Here is a 17055-nt window from a genome sequence, read left to right as displayed (position 1 = left end):
GAAATTTTTAACTAAACAGTATTACAAGATTTACAAATTTTAAGAAATAATGAACTATTTTGTGAGAAGTACGAATTTAGTATAATTTTTTACTTCATTTGCGTATAATTTTTTCCCGTCTTTTAGTTCATTTAACTAACGTACGCAAAAAATTATTAGAGTACATGAAACTTTCTCCAAATATAATAATTTCATGAACTAAAATATAGTTAAATTGGCTTTAGTGAAATAGTGAGTTCACTTTTTTTTGAGTGTATAGAACATTTTCTCAAAATTTTATTTCTATAGGAAATTTTGTCAAAATTTTATTGCTATAGACAAGTTTTCAAAATTTTATTTCTTTAGAAAATTTTCTCAAAATTTAATTTCTATAGTAAATTTTCTCAAAATTTAATTTCTATAGTAAATTTTCTAAAAATTTTATTTCTATAAAAAATTTTCTCAAAATTTTATTTCTATAAAAAAATTTTCACAAAATTTTATTTCTATTTCTCAAAAGTTTATTCAACAGAAAATATTGGCAAAATTTTATTGCTATAGAAAATTTTGTCAAAATTTTATTTCTGCAGAAATTTTTTTATTTCTATAGAAAATTTTCTCAAAATTTTATTTTTATAGAAAAATTTCTCAAAATATTACTTCTATAGAAAATTTTGGCAAAATTGTATTGCTGTAGAAAATTTCCCACATTTTTATTTTTGTAGGCAATTTTGTCAAAATTTTATTTCTCTAGAATTTTTTTCAAAATGTTATTTCTATGGCAGATTTTGTCAAAATTTTATTTCTATAGAAAATTTTGTCAAAATTTTATTTCTACAGAAAATGTTCTCAAAATTTCATTTCTATAAAAAATTTTCTCAAAATTTTATTTCTATTTGTCAAAATGTTATTCAATAGAAAATCTTAGCAAAATTTTATTGCTATAGAAAATTTTGTAAAAATTTTATTTCTATAGAATTTTTTTTAAACTTTATTTCTATTTGTCAAAATTTTATTGCTATAGAAAAATTTTTGAAAATTTTATTTCTATAGAAAATTTTTTAAAAATTTTATTTCTATAGAAAATTTTCTCAAAATTTTATTTCTATAGTAAATTTTCTCAAAATCTTATTTCTTTAGAAAATTTTCTGAAAAATTTTTTTCTATAGAAAAACTTCTCAAAATTTTATTTCTATAACAAATTTTCTCAAAATTTTATTTCTATAAAAAATTTTCTCAAAATTTTATTTCTATAAAAATTTTTCTCAAAATTTTATTTCTATTTGTCAAAATGTTATTTAAATAGAAAATCTTAGCAAAATTTTATTGCTATAGAAAATTTTGTAAAAATTTTATTTCTATAGAAAATTTTCTCAAAATTTTATTTCTATAATTTTTTTTAACTTTATTTATTTTTATCAAAATTTTATTGCTATAGAAAATTTTGTAAAAATTATATTTCTATAGAAAATTTTGTAAAAATGTTATTTCTATAGAAAATTTTCTCAAAATTTTATTTTTATTAAAAATTTTCCCAAAATTTTATTTCTATAAAAAATTGTCTCAAAATTTTATTTCTATTTGTCAAAATTTTTATTTTATAGAAAATTTTCTCAAAATGTTATTTGTATAGAAAATTTTGTCAAAATGTTATTTCAATAGAAAATTTGTCAACATTTTATTTCTATAGAAAATTTTCTCAAAATTTAATTTCTATAGTAAATTTTCTCAAAATTTTATTTCTTTAGAAAATTTTCTCAAAAAAATTTTTTTTTTCTACATAAAAATTTCTCAAAATTTTATTTCTACAGAAAGCTTTGTCAAAATTTTAGTTCTATAGAAAAATTTTTCAAAATTTTATTTCTATTTGTCAAAATGTTATTCAATAGAAAATCTTGGCAAAATTTTATTGCTATAGAAAATTTTGTCAAAATTTTATTTTTATAGAAAATTTTCTCAAAATGTATAGAATTTTGTCAAAATATTATTTCTATAGAAAATTTTTCAAAATTTTATTTCTATAGAAAATTTGTGAAGTACGTCTTTGTTGAAGCGGAATATTTTGAAAAATCTACCAAAACATCGAGAATTCTACCAATCTACCAAACTGTAAAACATCTACCAGCTTTGGTAGAATTCTACTAACTGTGGCAACCGTGACCACAACCAAGCAACTCGGTTAAGACGATGACGGTCTTTAGTAGAACTTTGTACGCAATCCATGGCGAAGGGTGCAGAAGATTCGGCCTGGTCGAATTTTCGGCCGTATATACATACATGTTTTCATTGAAATCTATAGAAGTCTTATATATTATTGATAGCCATTGTTCTCTCTTTTCTTGCTTGATTGATACGCTGATCTCATCCTCGCAAAAAAAAACGCATGCAATCAGCTGATTTAATTGTTTTCTGGTGTTCTATAAAGAGCGGATATAATTCAGGGATAGCAAAGAGCATAGATATAACTAGGCTTGCCAGATGGCCGGGATTCGTCTGGATTGTCTCGGAATTTCGTCTCCAGGAAGTTCCCGAATCTTTCACAAAATTTTCCAAAAATCCCGCAATTTCAATTACTCGAGGCATATATTTTAATTTTTCCCATTTCCTAGAAAAGAAAACGATTTGAAATTAAATCGGTTTCAAAAATATTTTTGGTTTTGGATTTTCATACTTTTTCATAAACTCACCACTTACAGAAATCAAATTACCATGACTGTCTTTCGGATCATCAGCTGTCAATTGAGCAGTAAATGTAAAAAATATACGCCAATATGTATTTTTACAAATTATAATCAGTTCACGGTTAGTGTCCAATTCTATTCATGTCTGTATTCCCTGCCAACATTTCAAAGTTTGTTTTGTCCCCATCACTACCACAGACTCTTTAGCGACACTATAACAATCGTCAATTGTGATGCGAAATATTCCCAACTCCATGGCGATATCCAAATTCCCAGTATCGAAAGGCACTACAAAAGAAACAGCGATTGCCACCTCAGAGCTAAAGTTTGTTTGCCATAACCGAAAGTAATATGTCAGTAAATATGGGTTTAGGCTTCCGACTTTTAAGAAACAACTTTTCCAAAAATTTTGACGTTTGATCTAAAATCATCGCAGGCATCTTGGGAGAAAGTTTCAGAGGCTCAAACCTATTTAGGAATTTCAAAATCTGCAGACAATAACGACTACAACATACCATTTATGCAAATTTACCAAAATAAATACCAAATGATAAAATATGGCAACTATTTTCGAAAAATGTACCTGTTTTTGCTTGCCCCGACAAATCCCGGAATGTACGGCACAATGTCCCGGATTCCGCCAACCATCATCTGGTAACCCTAGATATGACACGAGCCACTATTCTCCGAATCATACTCCATTAAAAATAGAACAATTTATACAGCATTATACATTCGATCACCAATACATAGAAATGCTCAGTAATTTTCCCACAACTGATTTTCATTCTCTTCACATCAACAATACGCCCTCTCTCTCGAGATCTCTCCTTCTCTCTCTTTTGTGTTCTCTTAATGTATGACTTGTAGGCAATTGATTACAGATCTTGCCCCAATTATCCGTTACTGTATGTGGAAGTAAATTCATGCCCACCATTTACCCAGTGGGGTTAGTAAACGTGAGCAACTTCAACAGAATGGATCAGCAACAGCAACAACAGATGGAAATCGCCACCGAGTCTGTGGTCAAACAAAATCACATTAAATTGAAACTGATTCCCGTCAAATCGAGTGATGTCAGCAATGGCCAAGTCATCGCCAGTCTGGTTGTTGTCAATGATGAGGGCGAGGCCAATGGTGGCGCGGGCAGCGATAATGGTTTACCCTATATAGACGAAGTGATAACACCCACCAGTGTCCAGCAATTGAAAAGCTCCCGAGGCAAAGAGGATAAACCTAGTGTGCGATTTTATGCTGTGGGACCATCGACCTATCACGTCAAATGTCCATTGTGTCATCAGAAGGCGGATGCCTGTGTAATGCGAGGTGCTAGCTGTAAAGATGCCACTTGTTGTCTATCGCTGTTGTCTTGGTACGATAAGCGGGGGAGGGAGAGCAGAGAATCGATGTCGAGTATTTAATTGTCCTCAATGGTTTTCACTTTTGTTTGGTTTTTATTTTCAGCGTTTTTCCCATTTTCTGGCTATGTTGTCTATGCACCTGGTGTGGCTGCAACAGTGAGTGGCACACGAATAGTCTCTATTGCAGTCAATGTGGCGGAAAATTAGGTAAACTGAGGAAGGCTTTGTGATTACAACGATTTTTCGAATATTTTTATAAAACGAACAAACAATAAATAAAGAGTATTATAGATATAATCATGTCGTATTTTGACATCTTGCGTGAAATTAAAATTAATGTGCTTGCTTAGTTCTTTAGGATTAAATGCTTGCCCCCTTTGTAATGTGGTTTTCTCGCCGCCTGTGTTATGCTCAGCTATCTCCAGAGTCCCTATAAGGACCCACTGATCTATCAATCAATCTGATAATAGGGTGAGGATCTGTGTAAAGACTTTCACGCCAGATCCTATTTACCATTGACCCTAGATAGATCTCAGTCGCTTATAATCTCAATAAAATTTAAGGTAGCAAATTAAGAACAAGTATATACAGCCGTAAGTTCGGTCAGGCCGAATCTAAGGGCTATATATAACTATAGACCGATATGGACCTAGTTAGACATGGTTGTAACTGACGCGGATGAAATTTGCTCCTCCAAGAGGCTCCAAAACCAAATCTCGGGATCGGTTTATATGGGGGCTATATATGATTATGGACTGATATGGACCACTTTTGACATGGTTGTTAAATATCATATACTATATATACATATACCACGTATCAAATTTCAACCAGATCGGATGAATTTTGCTTCTCCAAAAGGTGGTCAAATCTTGGGATCGGTTTATATGGGGGCTATATATAATTATGGACTGATATGAATCAATTCCTGCATGGTTGTTGGATACCATATACTAACATCACGTACCCAATTTCAACCGAATCGGATGAATTTTGCTCTTCCAAGGGGCTCCGGAGGTCAAATCTGGGGATCGGATTATATGGGGCCTATATATAATTATGGACCGATTTCGACCAATTTTGCATGGGTTTTTGAGGCCATATATTAAGACCACGTACCAAATTTCAACTGAATCAGATGAATTTTGGTCTTCCAAGAGGCTCCGGAAGTCAAATCTGGCGATCGGTTTATATGGGGGCTATATATAATTATGGACCGATGTGGACCAATTTTTGCATGGTTGTTAGAGACATTTTTTAACACCATGTACCAAATGTCAGCCGGATCGTATGAAATTTGCTTCTCTAAGAAGACCCGCAAGCCAAATTTGGGGGTCCGTTTATAGGGGGGCTATACGTAAAAGTGGACCGACATGGTCCATTTGCAATAGCATCCGACCTACATCAATAACAACTACTTGTGCCAAGTTTCAAGTCGATAGCTTGTTTCGTTCGGAAGTTAACGTGATTTCAACAGACGGACGGACGGACATGCTCAGATCGACTCAGAATTTCACCACGACCCAGAGTATATATACTTTATTTGGTCTTAGAGCACTATTTCGATGTGTTACAAAGGGAATGACAAAGTTAATATACCCCCCCCCCCCCCCATCCTACTATGGTGGAGGGTATAATAAAGGCCGATAATTGCGCATTAAAAATGTACGAATAGATATCGGTATAGAGATCTGGATATCTCGATCGGCTTCCGGCTACCCTCCATGCCGATCGTATCAATTTTTTTCAGACCTTTTAGCATTTCCTACACTCAGATCTTCAATTTTCTTCCATCTCTATCCTATCTACTTTAATGCTAAAACAAACAAAAAAACTAGTTGATCACATCTTTAGAGGTATATAACCACACCATGGTTCTTAAAAATCCGAAGTCTATTGACCTGGTCCAACATTTATTTATTAAAATTTTCTTTACAAAAACTCATATTTCCAAACGAACCACTCAAATGGGCGAGTAGGAACCCGACATCCTTCAGATTCAAAATTCTCAAGCAAATTTGACGAGTTTGAACTACTTAAAATATCCATCACAATTTGTCTTATAATCAAACCATCTATCTCCGCTTAAGAATTCAATTATGATGCATATTTAAAATTTGAGTTCCATCCGTCATTAAAATGAGGAAGTATCAATAGACAGAGTGACCACTGCCATTTTGCTATAGGTCAAAACATTGTTTAAAAGAAATGATTTTAATGTTTTCTCCACTAATACAGCCCCACGTTGGGCGCCATTTATTTTTATATATCAACCCTCATGCCAGATCCTATCTACCATTGATTTTCTGATGATCGGTAGTTGATGAAAACTTCGAAGCTCTTACAGTCGATCCGGTTGTTGGATGTTTTCGAGATTTTGGTTAGAGTTTCGGGTAAATATTGTTGTACTTTTCGAAAATTGTGGTACTTGTCGATTTTTCGTAGATCGGTAATTTTTGTATTCATAGGTGATCAGGAGTTGATGACGTCTTCGGGTTGCTGATGTTCGGATGTTGATTAGAGATACGGTGATGAGAACTTTCGGCTCGTATATGGTTAGGTTAGGTTAGGTGGCAGCCCGATGAGTCAGGCTCACTTAGACTATTCAGACCATTGTGATACCACGTTGGTGAACTTCTCTCTTATCGCTGAGTGCTGCCCGATTCCATGTTAAGCTCAATGGCAAGGGACCTCCTTTTTAACAGGTTGGCTGAAAAGTCCCCGGTCTGACACATAGATGGCGTCGCTAGTATTAAATGCATATTATTTTTATATAGTACCAACCTTCAAATGATTCGTGTCAAAATTTGACGTGTGCGTCTTTTGTGAAGCAACTTTTGTTATTGTGAAAAAAAATGGAAAAAAATGAAAAAAAAAAGGAATTTCGTATTTTGATAAAATACTGTTTTCTGAAGGGGAATAAATACGGTGGAAGCAAAAACTTGGCTTGATAATGAGTTTCCGGACTCTGCCCCAGGGAAATCAACAATAATTGATTGGTATGCAAAATTCAAACGTGGTGAAATGAGCACGGAGGACGGTGAACGCAGTGGATGCCCGAAAGAGGTGGTTACCGACGAAAACATCAAAAAAATCCACAAAATGATTTTGAATGACCGTAAAATGAAGTTGATCGAGATAGCAGAGGCCTTAAAGATATCAAAGGAACGTGTTGGTCACATCATTCATCAATATTTGGATATGCGGAAGCTCTGTGCAAAATGGGTGCCGCGCGAGCTCACATTTGGCCAAAAACAACAACATGTTGATGATTCTGAGCGGTGATTGTAGCTGTTAACTCGTAATATACCCCGAGTTTTTCCGTCGATATGTGACAATGGATGAAACATGGCTCCATCACTACACTCCTGAGTCCAATCGACAGTCGGCTGAGTGGACAGCGACCGGTGTACCGTCTCCGAAGCGTAGAAAGACTCAAAAGTCCGCTGGCAAAGTAATGGCCTCTGTTTTTTGGGATGCGCATGGAATAATTTTTATCGATTATCTTGAGAAGGGAAAAACCATCAACAGTGATTATTATATGGCGTTATTGGAGCGTTTGAAGGTCGAAATCGCGGCAAAACGGCCCAATATGAAGAAGAACAAGTATATACAGCACTAAGTTCGGCCGGGCCGAATTTTAAATACCCACCACCATGAACCAAATATTAGGGTTTCCTTTGACATTTCAGGAGGGCTTGAGGACTTGAGGACACTTCCCGAAGATAAATTTAAAGATTTCACCTATGAGGACTATATCAGATTCTGGATTTATAAGAACCATTTTTGTTCGAGTTTTAGAGGAATCATTAACATCTCTTGTAAGTGTGCAAGAAAATTATAAAATAACGTCTTGATTTGAAATCTTAAATCTGTAGAAGTAAAATCTGGAAATTTTACATTGAGTTTCAAGCAATTTTCATGATCAGTGCGCCTTCTACACCCTCAAGAAGTGAAGTCGGTCTATATGGAGGCATTACCAAATGGACCGATAAAAACTTAATCCGATACACGTTTTTGTGAGCCTAAAATACCAGAATATTTACAATTTCAGGCAAATCAGATAAAAACTACGGTTTCTAGAAACCCAAGGAGTTAAATCGGGAGATTGTTCTTATGGGGGCTATACTAAAATATGGACCGATACTCACCGTTTTCGGCACACCTCTTTATGACCCGAAAATACCTCTAGATTTCCAATTTCAGCCATATAGGATAAAAACTTCGGATTCTAGAATTCCAAGAAGTAAAATCGGGAAATCGGTCTATATGGGGGCTATACCAAAATATGGACCGATACTCACCATTTTCGGCACACCTCTTAATGGTCCTAAAATACCTCTAGATTTCCAATTTCAGACAAATTGGTTAAAAACTACGGTTTCTATAAGCCCAAGACCCCAAATCTGAAGGTCTTTTTATATGGGGACCATACCAAAACATGGACCGATACTCACAATTTTTGGCACACGTATTTGTGGTCCTACAATACCGCTAGATTTCCAATTTCAGGTAAATTGAATAAAAACTGCAGTTTCCATAAGCCCAAGACGTAAAATTGGGAGATGGGTCTATATGGGGGCTATACCAAAATATGGACCGATACTCACAATTTTTGGCACACGTATTTGTGGTCCTACAATACCTCTAGATTTTCAATTTCAGGTAAATTGAATAAAAACTGCGGTTTCTATAAGCCCAAGAAGTAAAATCGGGAGATCGGTCTATATGGGGGCTATACCAAAATATGGACCGATACTCACAATTTTTGGCACACGTATTTGTGGTCCTACAATATCTCTAGATTTCCAATTTCAGGTAAATTGAATAAAAACTGCGGTTTCTATAAGCCCAAGAAGTAAAATCGGGAGATCGGTCTATATGGGGGCTATACCAAAACATGGACCGATACTCACCATTTTTGGCACACCTCTTTATGGTCATAAAATACCTCTAGATTTCAAATTTCAGGCAAATTGGATAAAAACTACGATTTCTATAAGCCCAAGACCCCAAATCGGGAGGTCGGTTTATATGGGGACCATATCAAAACCTGGACCGATATAGCCCATCTTCGAACTTGACCTGCCTGCAGATAAAAGACGAGTTTGTGCAAAATTTCAGCACGATTGCTTCATTATTGAAGACTGTAGCGTGATTACAACAGACAGACAGACGGACATCGTTATATCGTCTTAGAATTTCTCCCTGATCAAGAATATATACTTTATATAGTCGGAAATCGATATTTCGATGTGTTACAAACGGAATGACAAACTTATTATACCCCCGTCACCATTCTATGGTGGTGGGTATAAAACAGTGTTGTTCCACCAAGACAACGCACCGTGCCACAAGTCATTGAGAACGATGGCAAAAATTCATGAATTGGGCTTCGAATTGCTTCGCCACCCACCGTATTCTCCAGATCTGGCCCCCAGCGATTTTTCTTGTTCTCAGACCTCAAAAGGATGCTCGCAGGGAAAAAAATTGGCTGCAATGAAGAGGAGGTGATCACCGAAACTGAGGCCTAATTTGAGGCAAAACCGAAGGAGTACTACCAAAATGGTACCAAAAAATTGGAAGGTCGTTATAATCGTTGTATCGCTCTTGAAGGCAACTATGTTGAATAATAAAAACGAATTTTGACAAAAAATGTGTTTTTCTTGGTTAGACCGGGGACTTACCAGCCAACCTGTTATACTCATATGACCACGGTGGCTAATGTTTTACACCGATTTACTTGAAATTTTGCACAAAAAGTAGAATTAACCTTCTGACTGTCCGTACCAAATTTGGTTTAAATCGGTTCAGAATTAGATAAAGCTGCCATATATAGCTTTCGCCCGATTTACACTCATATGGCCACAGAGGCCAATTTTTTACTCCGATTTAGTGAAATTTTGCACAGAGAGTAGAATTAGCTTTGTTGCTATGCGTGCCAAATTTAGTTGAAATCGGTTCAGATTTAGATATAGCTGCCATATATATGTTTTTCTGATTTCGACAAGAATGATCAAAATACCAACATTTTCCTTGTGAAATCGCCACTGCTTAGTAGAAAACTCGTAAAAATGACTCCAATTGTCCTATACTTCTAATACATGTCTATCGACCGATAAATCATAATTACACTTTTGCGAAGTTGCCTCAAAATTGGTTCATATTTAAATGTTTCCCATATTTTTTACTAACATTGTGTTCCACCCCAGGGCATTAACCGACTTAAATTTTAAGTCAATAGATTTTCTAAGAAGTCTTAAATATATTGTCGGTTCAGTTTTAAACGTATGTATATGGGACAGGGCTGCCAATTTTGCCGATTTATCGGCATTTTGACGATTTTTACTCAAAAAATAGCAAATGCCGACTTTCCGATTTTTGCCCCAAAAATAACAATATTAGCTCCGTTCAAAAATTTTGAATAGAAGCAGTTCGTTTACACGTTTAGAGCCAGGCAAAAAGAGTTTTTGCTAGATATTTCAGACATGTAGGAGCTATACCACATTTCACATCTACAGTATTACTATCACGGTTACCACTCGTGCCAAAAATAATCTACCACCAAAATTTGAAGAAAATTTTACCAAACATCTGTCAGAATAAAAAAAAAATTGAAGTTTTTGTGGTTAGTATATAAATTTTGTTTTATTCAAAAGAAATGTTTTATATTGAATTTATAGAAAATGTTGTTAACCTTTTATTTCTACAGAAAAAGTTGTCAAAATTTTATTTCTATAGAAAATTTCGTCAAAATTTTATTTCTATAGAAAATTTCGTCAAAATTTTATTTCTATAGAAAATTTTGTCAAAATTTTGTTTCTATATAAAATTTTGTCAAAATTTTATTTATACAGAAAATTTAGTCAAAATGTTATTTCTATAAAAATATTTTTCAAAATTCTATTTCTATAGAAAATTTTGTAAAAATTTTATTTCTATAGACAATTTTGTCAAAATTTTATTTCTATAGAAAATTTTGTCAAAATTTTATTTCTATAGAAAATTTTGTAAAAATTTTATTTCTATAGAAAATTTTGTCAAAATTTTATTTCTATAGAAAATTTTGTCAAAAATTTGTTTTCATTGAATATTTTATCAAAACTTTATTTTCATAGAAAATTGTGTCAAAATCTTATTTATATAGAAATTTTTGACAAAATTTTATTTTCATTGAAAATTTTGTCAAAATTTTATTTTCATAGAAAATTTTACCAAAATTTTATTTCTATAGAAAACTTTCTCTAAACTTTATATCTGTAGAAAATGTTTGCACATTTTTATTTCTTTCGAACATTCTTGTAAAACTTAATTTCTATAGATCATTTTTGGCATTTTTTTTATAGTAAATTCTTGCAAAATTTTATTTCTAAACAAATTTTTGCAAAATTTAATTTCTATAGAAAATTTCCACAACAATTTATTTCTATAGAAAATTTTGTAAAAATTTCATTTCTATAGAAAATTTCGTCAAAATTTTATTTCTAGAGAAAATTTTGTCAAAATTTTATTTATACAGAAAATTTTGTCAAAATGTTATTTCTATAGAAATATTTTTCAAAATTCTATTTCTATAGAAAATTTTGTACAAATTTTATGTCTATAGAAAATTTTGTCAAAATTTTATTTCTATAGAAAATTTTGTCAAAATTTTATTTCTATAGAGAATTTTATAAAAATTTTATTTTCATAGAAAATTGTGTCAAAATTTTATTTATATAGAAAATTTTATCAAAATTTTATTTTCATTGAAAATTTTGTCAAAATTTTATTTTCATAGAAAATTTTATCAAAATTTTATTTCTATGGAAAACTTTCTCAAAAATTTATATCTGTAGAAAATGTTTGCACATTTTTATTTCTTTCGAACATTCTTGGAAAACTTGATTTCTATAGATCATTATACCCTTCACCACTACTGTGGTACAGGGTATAATAAGTTTGTGCATTTGTATGTAACGCCAAGAAATAGTGGTCATAGACCCATCTTTTAGTATACCGATCGGCTTAGAATTAAATTCTGTCGATTTAGCGATGTCCGTCTGTCTGTCTGTCCGTCTGTCTGTCTGTATATGTAATTTTGTGCACAAAGTACAGCTCGCAATTTAAGTCCGATCGTCCTCAAATTTGGCATAGGGCCGTTTCTTGGGACAGAGACAATCGCTATTGGTTTTGGAAAAAATCGGTTCAGATTTAGATATAGCTGCCATATATATTTATCCCCGATGTGGTCATAGTTATCGTGTTTATCAACCAATTTTCTTGAAATACCGTACATCCAAATATTTTATGAATCTCGAAAATCTTGCAAAATATCAGCCAAATCGGTTCAGATTTAGATATAGTTCTCATATATATCTTTCGTCCGATTTAGACTCATATGACCACAGAGGCCAAAGTTTACTACCGATCTTCGTGAAATTTTGCAAAGAGGGTAGAATTGACATTCTACCAATGCTTGGTAAATTTGATTGAAATCGGTTCAAATTTAGATATAGCTCCCATATATATCTTTCGTCCGATTTGAACTTATATGGCCACAAAAGCCAAAGTTTTGCCGTGATTTGCTTCAAATTTTGCACAAGGGGTACGTTTAATAGTATCGTTAAGTGTGTCAAATTTTGTTAAAATCAGTTCAGATTTAGATATAGCTCACATATATATCTTTCGCCCGATTTGGACTTATATGGTCTCAAAAGCCAGAGTTTTGCCCTGACTTACTTCAAATTTTGCACAAGCGGTACTTTTAACGATACTATTGTATGTGCCAAATATGGTCATAGTCGATTCAGATTTAGATATAGCTTCCATAAATATATTTCGTCCGACTTGAACATATATGGCCTCAATATCCAGGATTTTGCCTTGATTTGCTTCAAATTTCGCACAAGGAGTACGTTTAGTAGTATAGGTAATTGTGGCAAATTTGGTTGAAATCGGTTCAGATTTAGATATGGCTCCCATATATATCTCCCGTCCGATTTGCACTCATATGACCAGGTGAGCCAAAGTTATACTCCCATTTATGTGAAATTTCGCATAGATAGCAGAATTATTATTCTAACTATGCATGTCAAATTTAGTCAAAATTGGTTCAGATTATATATAGCTCCATATATACGTACACCAGAGTTTGGGAAATATGGTAGACTGTTTCATATTTTATAGGTCATACACATTAGGATCAAAATCTACTAAAAGTAGATTTAAAATCCCTTTTTTATAAGGCAAATGACATTTGAAATCTGGGTAAAGTGGATTTTGGAAGTATAATGTGAATGAGGTATTAGACCCATTTTCAATGGGATTTTCCTCCAATTGACTGGATAGTTTCCTCAGAGAAAACAAATATGGCCAAAATTCTAACACTTTACACAAAATTCTGTGATGATTTCCCCATACCATATCCTACACACTGCAATGCCAGACTTTCCACAGAACGGTTGAGTTTTAAATAAGGCTCCAAGTCGCCCGACTTGACCAAATAATATATCACAACCCACACTTGACCACATATCTTGGCAAGATCTAACCAATATCCTTGTAAAATCGTCACTGCTGAGTAGCAAAAATTGGAAATGTTACTCAAATTGTCCTATATCTCGAATACATAAGTATCGCCTGATAAATCGCAAATGCTCTTATGTACAATTGCCTCAAAATTTCTCTCGCTTCATATTTCCCATATTGTTTATTAACATTGTGTTTCATTCCAGGGCGTTAGCCGATTTCAATTTTAATTCTAGAGATTTTGTAGAAGTACAAAAAATTGTCTCCATTATAAGTATTTGTACCTGAAAATGCAAACCTTTATATAGCTCCCAGCAAATTTGAAGTAGTTGAGATGGTAACACAAATGCTGGTCTACATGGTGGTGAAGGGTATAATATAGTCGGCCCCGCCCGACTTTAGACTTTACTTACTTGTTTTTTTTTTTAATTTCTTCATTCAAATGAACTTCCAAGGCACAACTTCTAAAGCAACACAAATGAATCAAAAACGGAGAACTCCATCCTATGACAACAAGCCCATGTAAAATTCATTGGAGATGATCCAAGCCAAACTATTTTTTGGAAGCTCTTTTTTAGCTGAGATAAGAAATAGCTCCCATATAGACCGATAACCAGATTAAGACATGGATCTTTATACCCTTCACCACTACTGTGGTACAGGGTATAATAAGTTTGTGCATTTGTATGTAACGCCAAGAAGGAAAAGTCTGAGACCCATCGTTTAGTATACCGATCGTCTTAGAATTAAATTCTGAGTCGATTTAGCGATGTCCGTCTATCTGTCTGTCTGTCTGTCCGTCTGTCTGTCTGTCTGTCTGTTGATGTATTTTTGTGTGCAAAGTACAGCTCGCAGTTTTAGTCCGATTGTCCTAAAATTTGGTATAGGGTCCTGTTTCGGCTCAAAGACGATCCCTATTGATTTTGGAAAAAATCGGTTCAGATTTAGATATAGCTGCCATATATATTTTTCACCGATCTGGTCATAATTGGCGTGTATATTAACCGATCTTCCTCAAATTCCGTACATCCGAATATTTTATGAGTCTCGAAAAACTTGCAAAATATCATCCAAATCGGTTCAGATTTAGATATAGCTCCCATATATAGCTTTGGCCCGATTTACACTCATTTGCCCACAGAGGCCAATTTTTTGCTTCGATTTAGTTGAAATTTTGCACAGGGAGTAGAATTAGCATTATAGGTATGTGTGTCAAATTTGGTGGAAATCGGTTCAGATTTAGATATAGCTCCCATATAAAGCTTTCGCCCGATTTACACTCATATGACCACAGAGGATAATTTTTAACTCCGATTTAGTTGAAATTTTGCACAGGGAGTAGAATTAGCATTGTACCTATACGTGCCAAATTTGGTTGGAATCGGTTCAGATTTAGATATATCTCCCATATATAGCTTTCGCCCGATTTACACTCATATGACCACAGAGGCCAATTTTTAAGTCCGATTTAGTTGAAATTTTGCACAGGGAGTAAAATTAGCATTGTAACTATGCGTGTCAAATTTGGTTGAAATCGGTTCAGATTTAGATATAGCTCCCATATATAGCTTTGGCCCGATTTACACTCATTTGCCCACAGAGGCCAATTTTTTGCTTCGATTTAGTTGAAATTTTGCACAGGGAGTAGAATTAGCATTATAGGTATGTGTGTCAAATTTGGTGGAAATCGGTTCAGATTTAGATATAGCTCCCATATATAGCTTTCGCCCGATTTACACTCAAATGAGCACAGAGGGCAATTTTTTGCTCCGATTTAGTTGAAATTTTGCACAGGGAGTAGAATTAGCATTGTTGCTATGTGTGCCAAATTAGGTTGAAATCGGTTCAGATTTAGATATAGCTCCCATATATATGTTTTTCTGATTTGGACAAAAATTGTCAAAATACCAACATGTTCCTTGTAAAATCGCCACTGCTTAGTCGAAAAGTTGTAAAAATTACTCTGATTTTGCTAAACTTCTAATACATATATATCGAGCAATAAATCATAAATAAACTTTTGCCATTAGCTGACTTAAATTTTGAGTCTATAGATTTTGTAGAAGTCAAATTCTGTCTAAATCGAGTGATATTTAAATGTATGTATTTGGGACAAACCTTTATATATTGGCCCCAACACATTTAACGGATGTGATATGGTATCGAAAATTTAGATCTACAAAGTGGTGCAGGGTATAATATAGTCGGCCCCGCCCGACTTTAGACTTTCCTCACTTGTTTTTATATAAATTCAAAGCTACGTTTTTTTCAAAACTATACAAGCAAGCTTCTTCAACTCGTACGAACATTGCTTTGGCATATGTATGTGGCATATAAAATTTCATCCTTAATTACAACCAGAAAACTATTTACTTTTCAAAACATTTTGTTAAATTTGTTTATTTTATATTTGTTTATATGTATCATACATTCGGAAGAGTCTATAGATTTTATTTATTAAAAACATTTTAAAATAATTAATAAAAGCTGTCTATAACTTTGGACGTCTATAGGTTCCCAAATACTCGCCGCATGATGAACAGTATTGGCGCTTTATGAAGCACGAAGTGAGAAAACGCCTCACAATGGTCTTTCCCTTTTGTTTACAATACGGACAAACGATCTCATGAGGCTCAGGACCGACGGCAAAATATACTGGAGGTGGAATACTGGCAACCATTGTTGTGTAGAAGATTGACTAGCTAACCTTGATGGTGTGGCGGGGATAAAATAATTGCAAATACAAAAACACTCAACCAAATAATCAATAAGCAAAATTGCTTACTTTTAGAGCTGATTTTTAACAAAACTTGAGGGAGAAAATCTTTCAGTTTATCCACTGAGTTGAGAAATTTGTGTGTTGAAGCAAACGTTCGAATGAATACTGAAACAATCATAGTTCACCATAAAGATCTGTTTTTTTCTTCATAAAATAAAGAGAAAATCATTAGGAGAGCAGATGAATAAAATTAAGAGCGGATTATAAGTCATCGGGGTATATTCTCTGAGAAGAAGATGCTAACATTTTTACTCTCAGAAAATGGTGTAAATAGAGAAATGGCAAAGTTTAAACATTTTCAAATAAAAACCAATTTTTATTGGGGCGGGAAGAAATTTTAATATGCCACATAGCTTGCGTAATATTCCGCAAGATACTATTGAATGCAATACGCGTAAGCATTATTCAAATGGGCAAAGTTGACTTAAGTATACCCCTTACTGAGAGAGAAGTATCTCTTAATGTTTATATGAGAGGAATGCATTTTAATTAAATGAAATATTAATTGAAATTTGAATGATACATTAACTTTAATTTAATTCCAGTTTTTTGCTTTGTATATACAGTTGTGCTCAAAATAATAGTAGTGCTGTGCTGAATTTTTTTTCTGCTTCTTCTATTCCTTCCACTAAAGGTTTATTTTATCTTTGTTTTTTACTATATCATTGTTTGGAGTGTGCATAATAAAAAAATACCGTTGGTTTAACTTCTGATGCTATTGTTGTTGTAAAAAAATCGACATAAG

General features: G+C 33.3%; 2 protein-coding genes across 2 annotated transcripts; one reads left to right on the top strand and one right to left on the bottom strand.

Moving 5' to 3' along the window:
• The first annotated feature begins 3591 nt into the window (after positions 1-3591).
• LOC142238515 (uncharacterized) lies at positions 3592-4318 on the top strand. Its single transcript, XM_075310185.1, has 2 exons — positions 3592-4032; positions 4125-4318. Exons 1-2 carry the CDS (start codon positions 3638-3640, stop codon positions 4249-4251), a joined length of 522 nt encoding a protein of 173 aa, XP_075166300.1. The 5' UTR covers positions 3592-3637; the 3' UTR covers positions 4252-4318.
• An 11581-nt stretch (positions 4319-15899) lies between these two features.
• On the bottom strand, positions 15900-16409 carry LOC142238640 (uncharacterized). The gene is made up of 2 exons (XM_075310333.1): positions 16317-16409; positions 15900-16238 (listed from the first exon to the last, which is right to left on the bottom strand). Exon 2 carries the CDS (start codon positions 16209-16211, stop codon positions 16023-16025), a length of 189 nt encoding a protein of 62 aa, XP_075166448.1. The 5' UTR covers positions 16212-16238; positions 16317-16409; the 3' UTR covers positions 15900-16022.
• Positions 16410-17055: the final 646 nt, after the last annotated feature.

This window comes from Haematobia irritans, chromosome 5, assembly GCF_050003625.1.
Source record: "Haematobia irritans isolate KBUSLIRL chromosome 5, ASM5000362v1, whole genome shotgun sequence".
NCBI lineage: Eukaryota > Metazoa > Arthropoda > Insecta > Diptera > Muscidae > Haematobia > Haematobia irritans.
The sequence above is the reverse complement of the archived record's forward strand: the minus strand, read 5'-3'. Positions and strand labels throughout refer to the sequence as shown.

Bases quoted from the DNA above. Each gene is read 5' to 3' on its own strand.
- LOC142238515 (XM_075310185.1), top strand. From the start codon at position 3,638: ATGGATCAGCAACAGCAACAACAGATGGAAATCGCCACCGAGTCTGTG. The intron at 4,033-4,124 runs GTACGATAAGCG...TTTTATTTTCAG, and splicing joins TGTCTATCGCTGTTGTCTTG to CGTTTTTCCCATTTTCTGGC.
- LOC142238640 (XM_075310333.1), bottom strand. From the start codon at position 16,211: ATGGTTGCCAGTATTCCACCTCCAGTATATTTTGCCGTCGGTCCTGAG.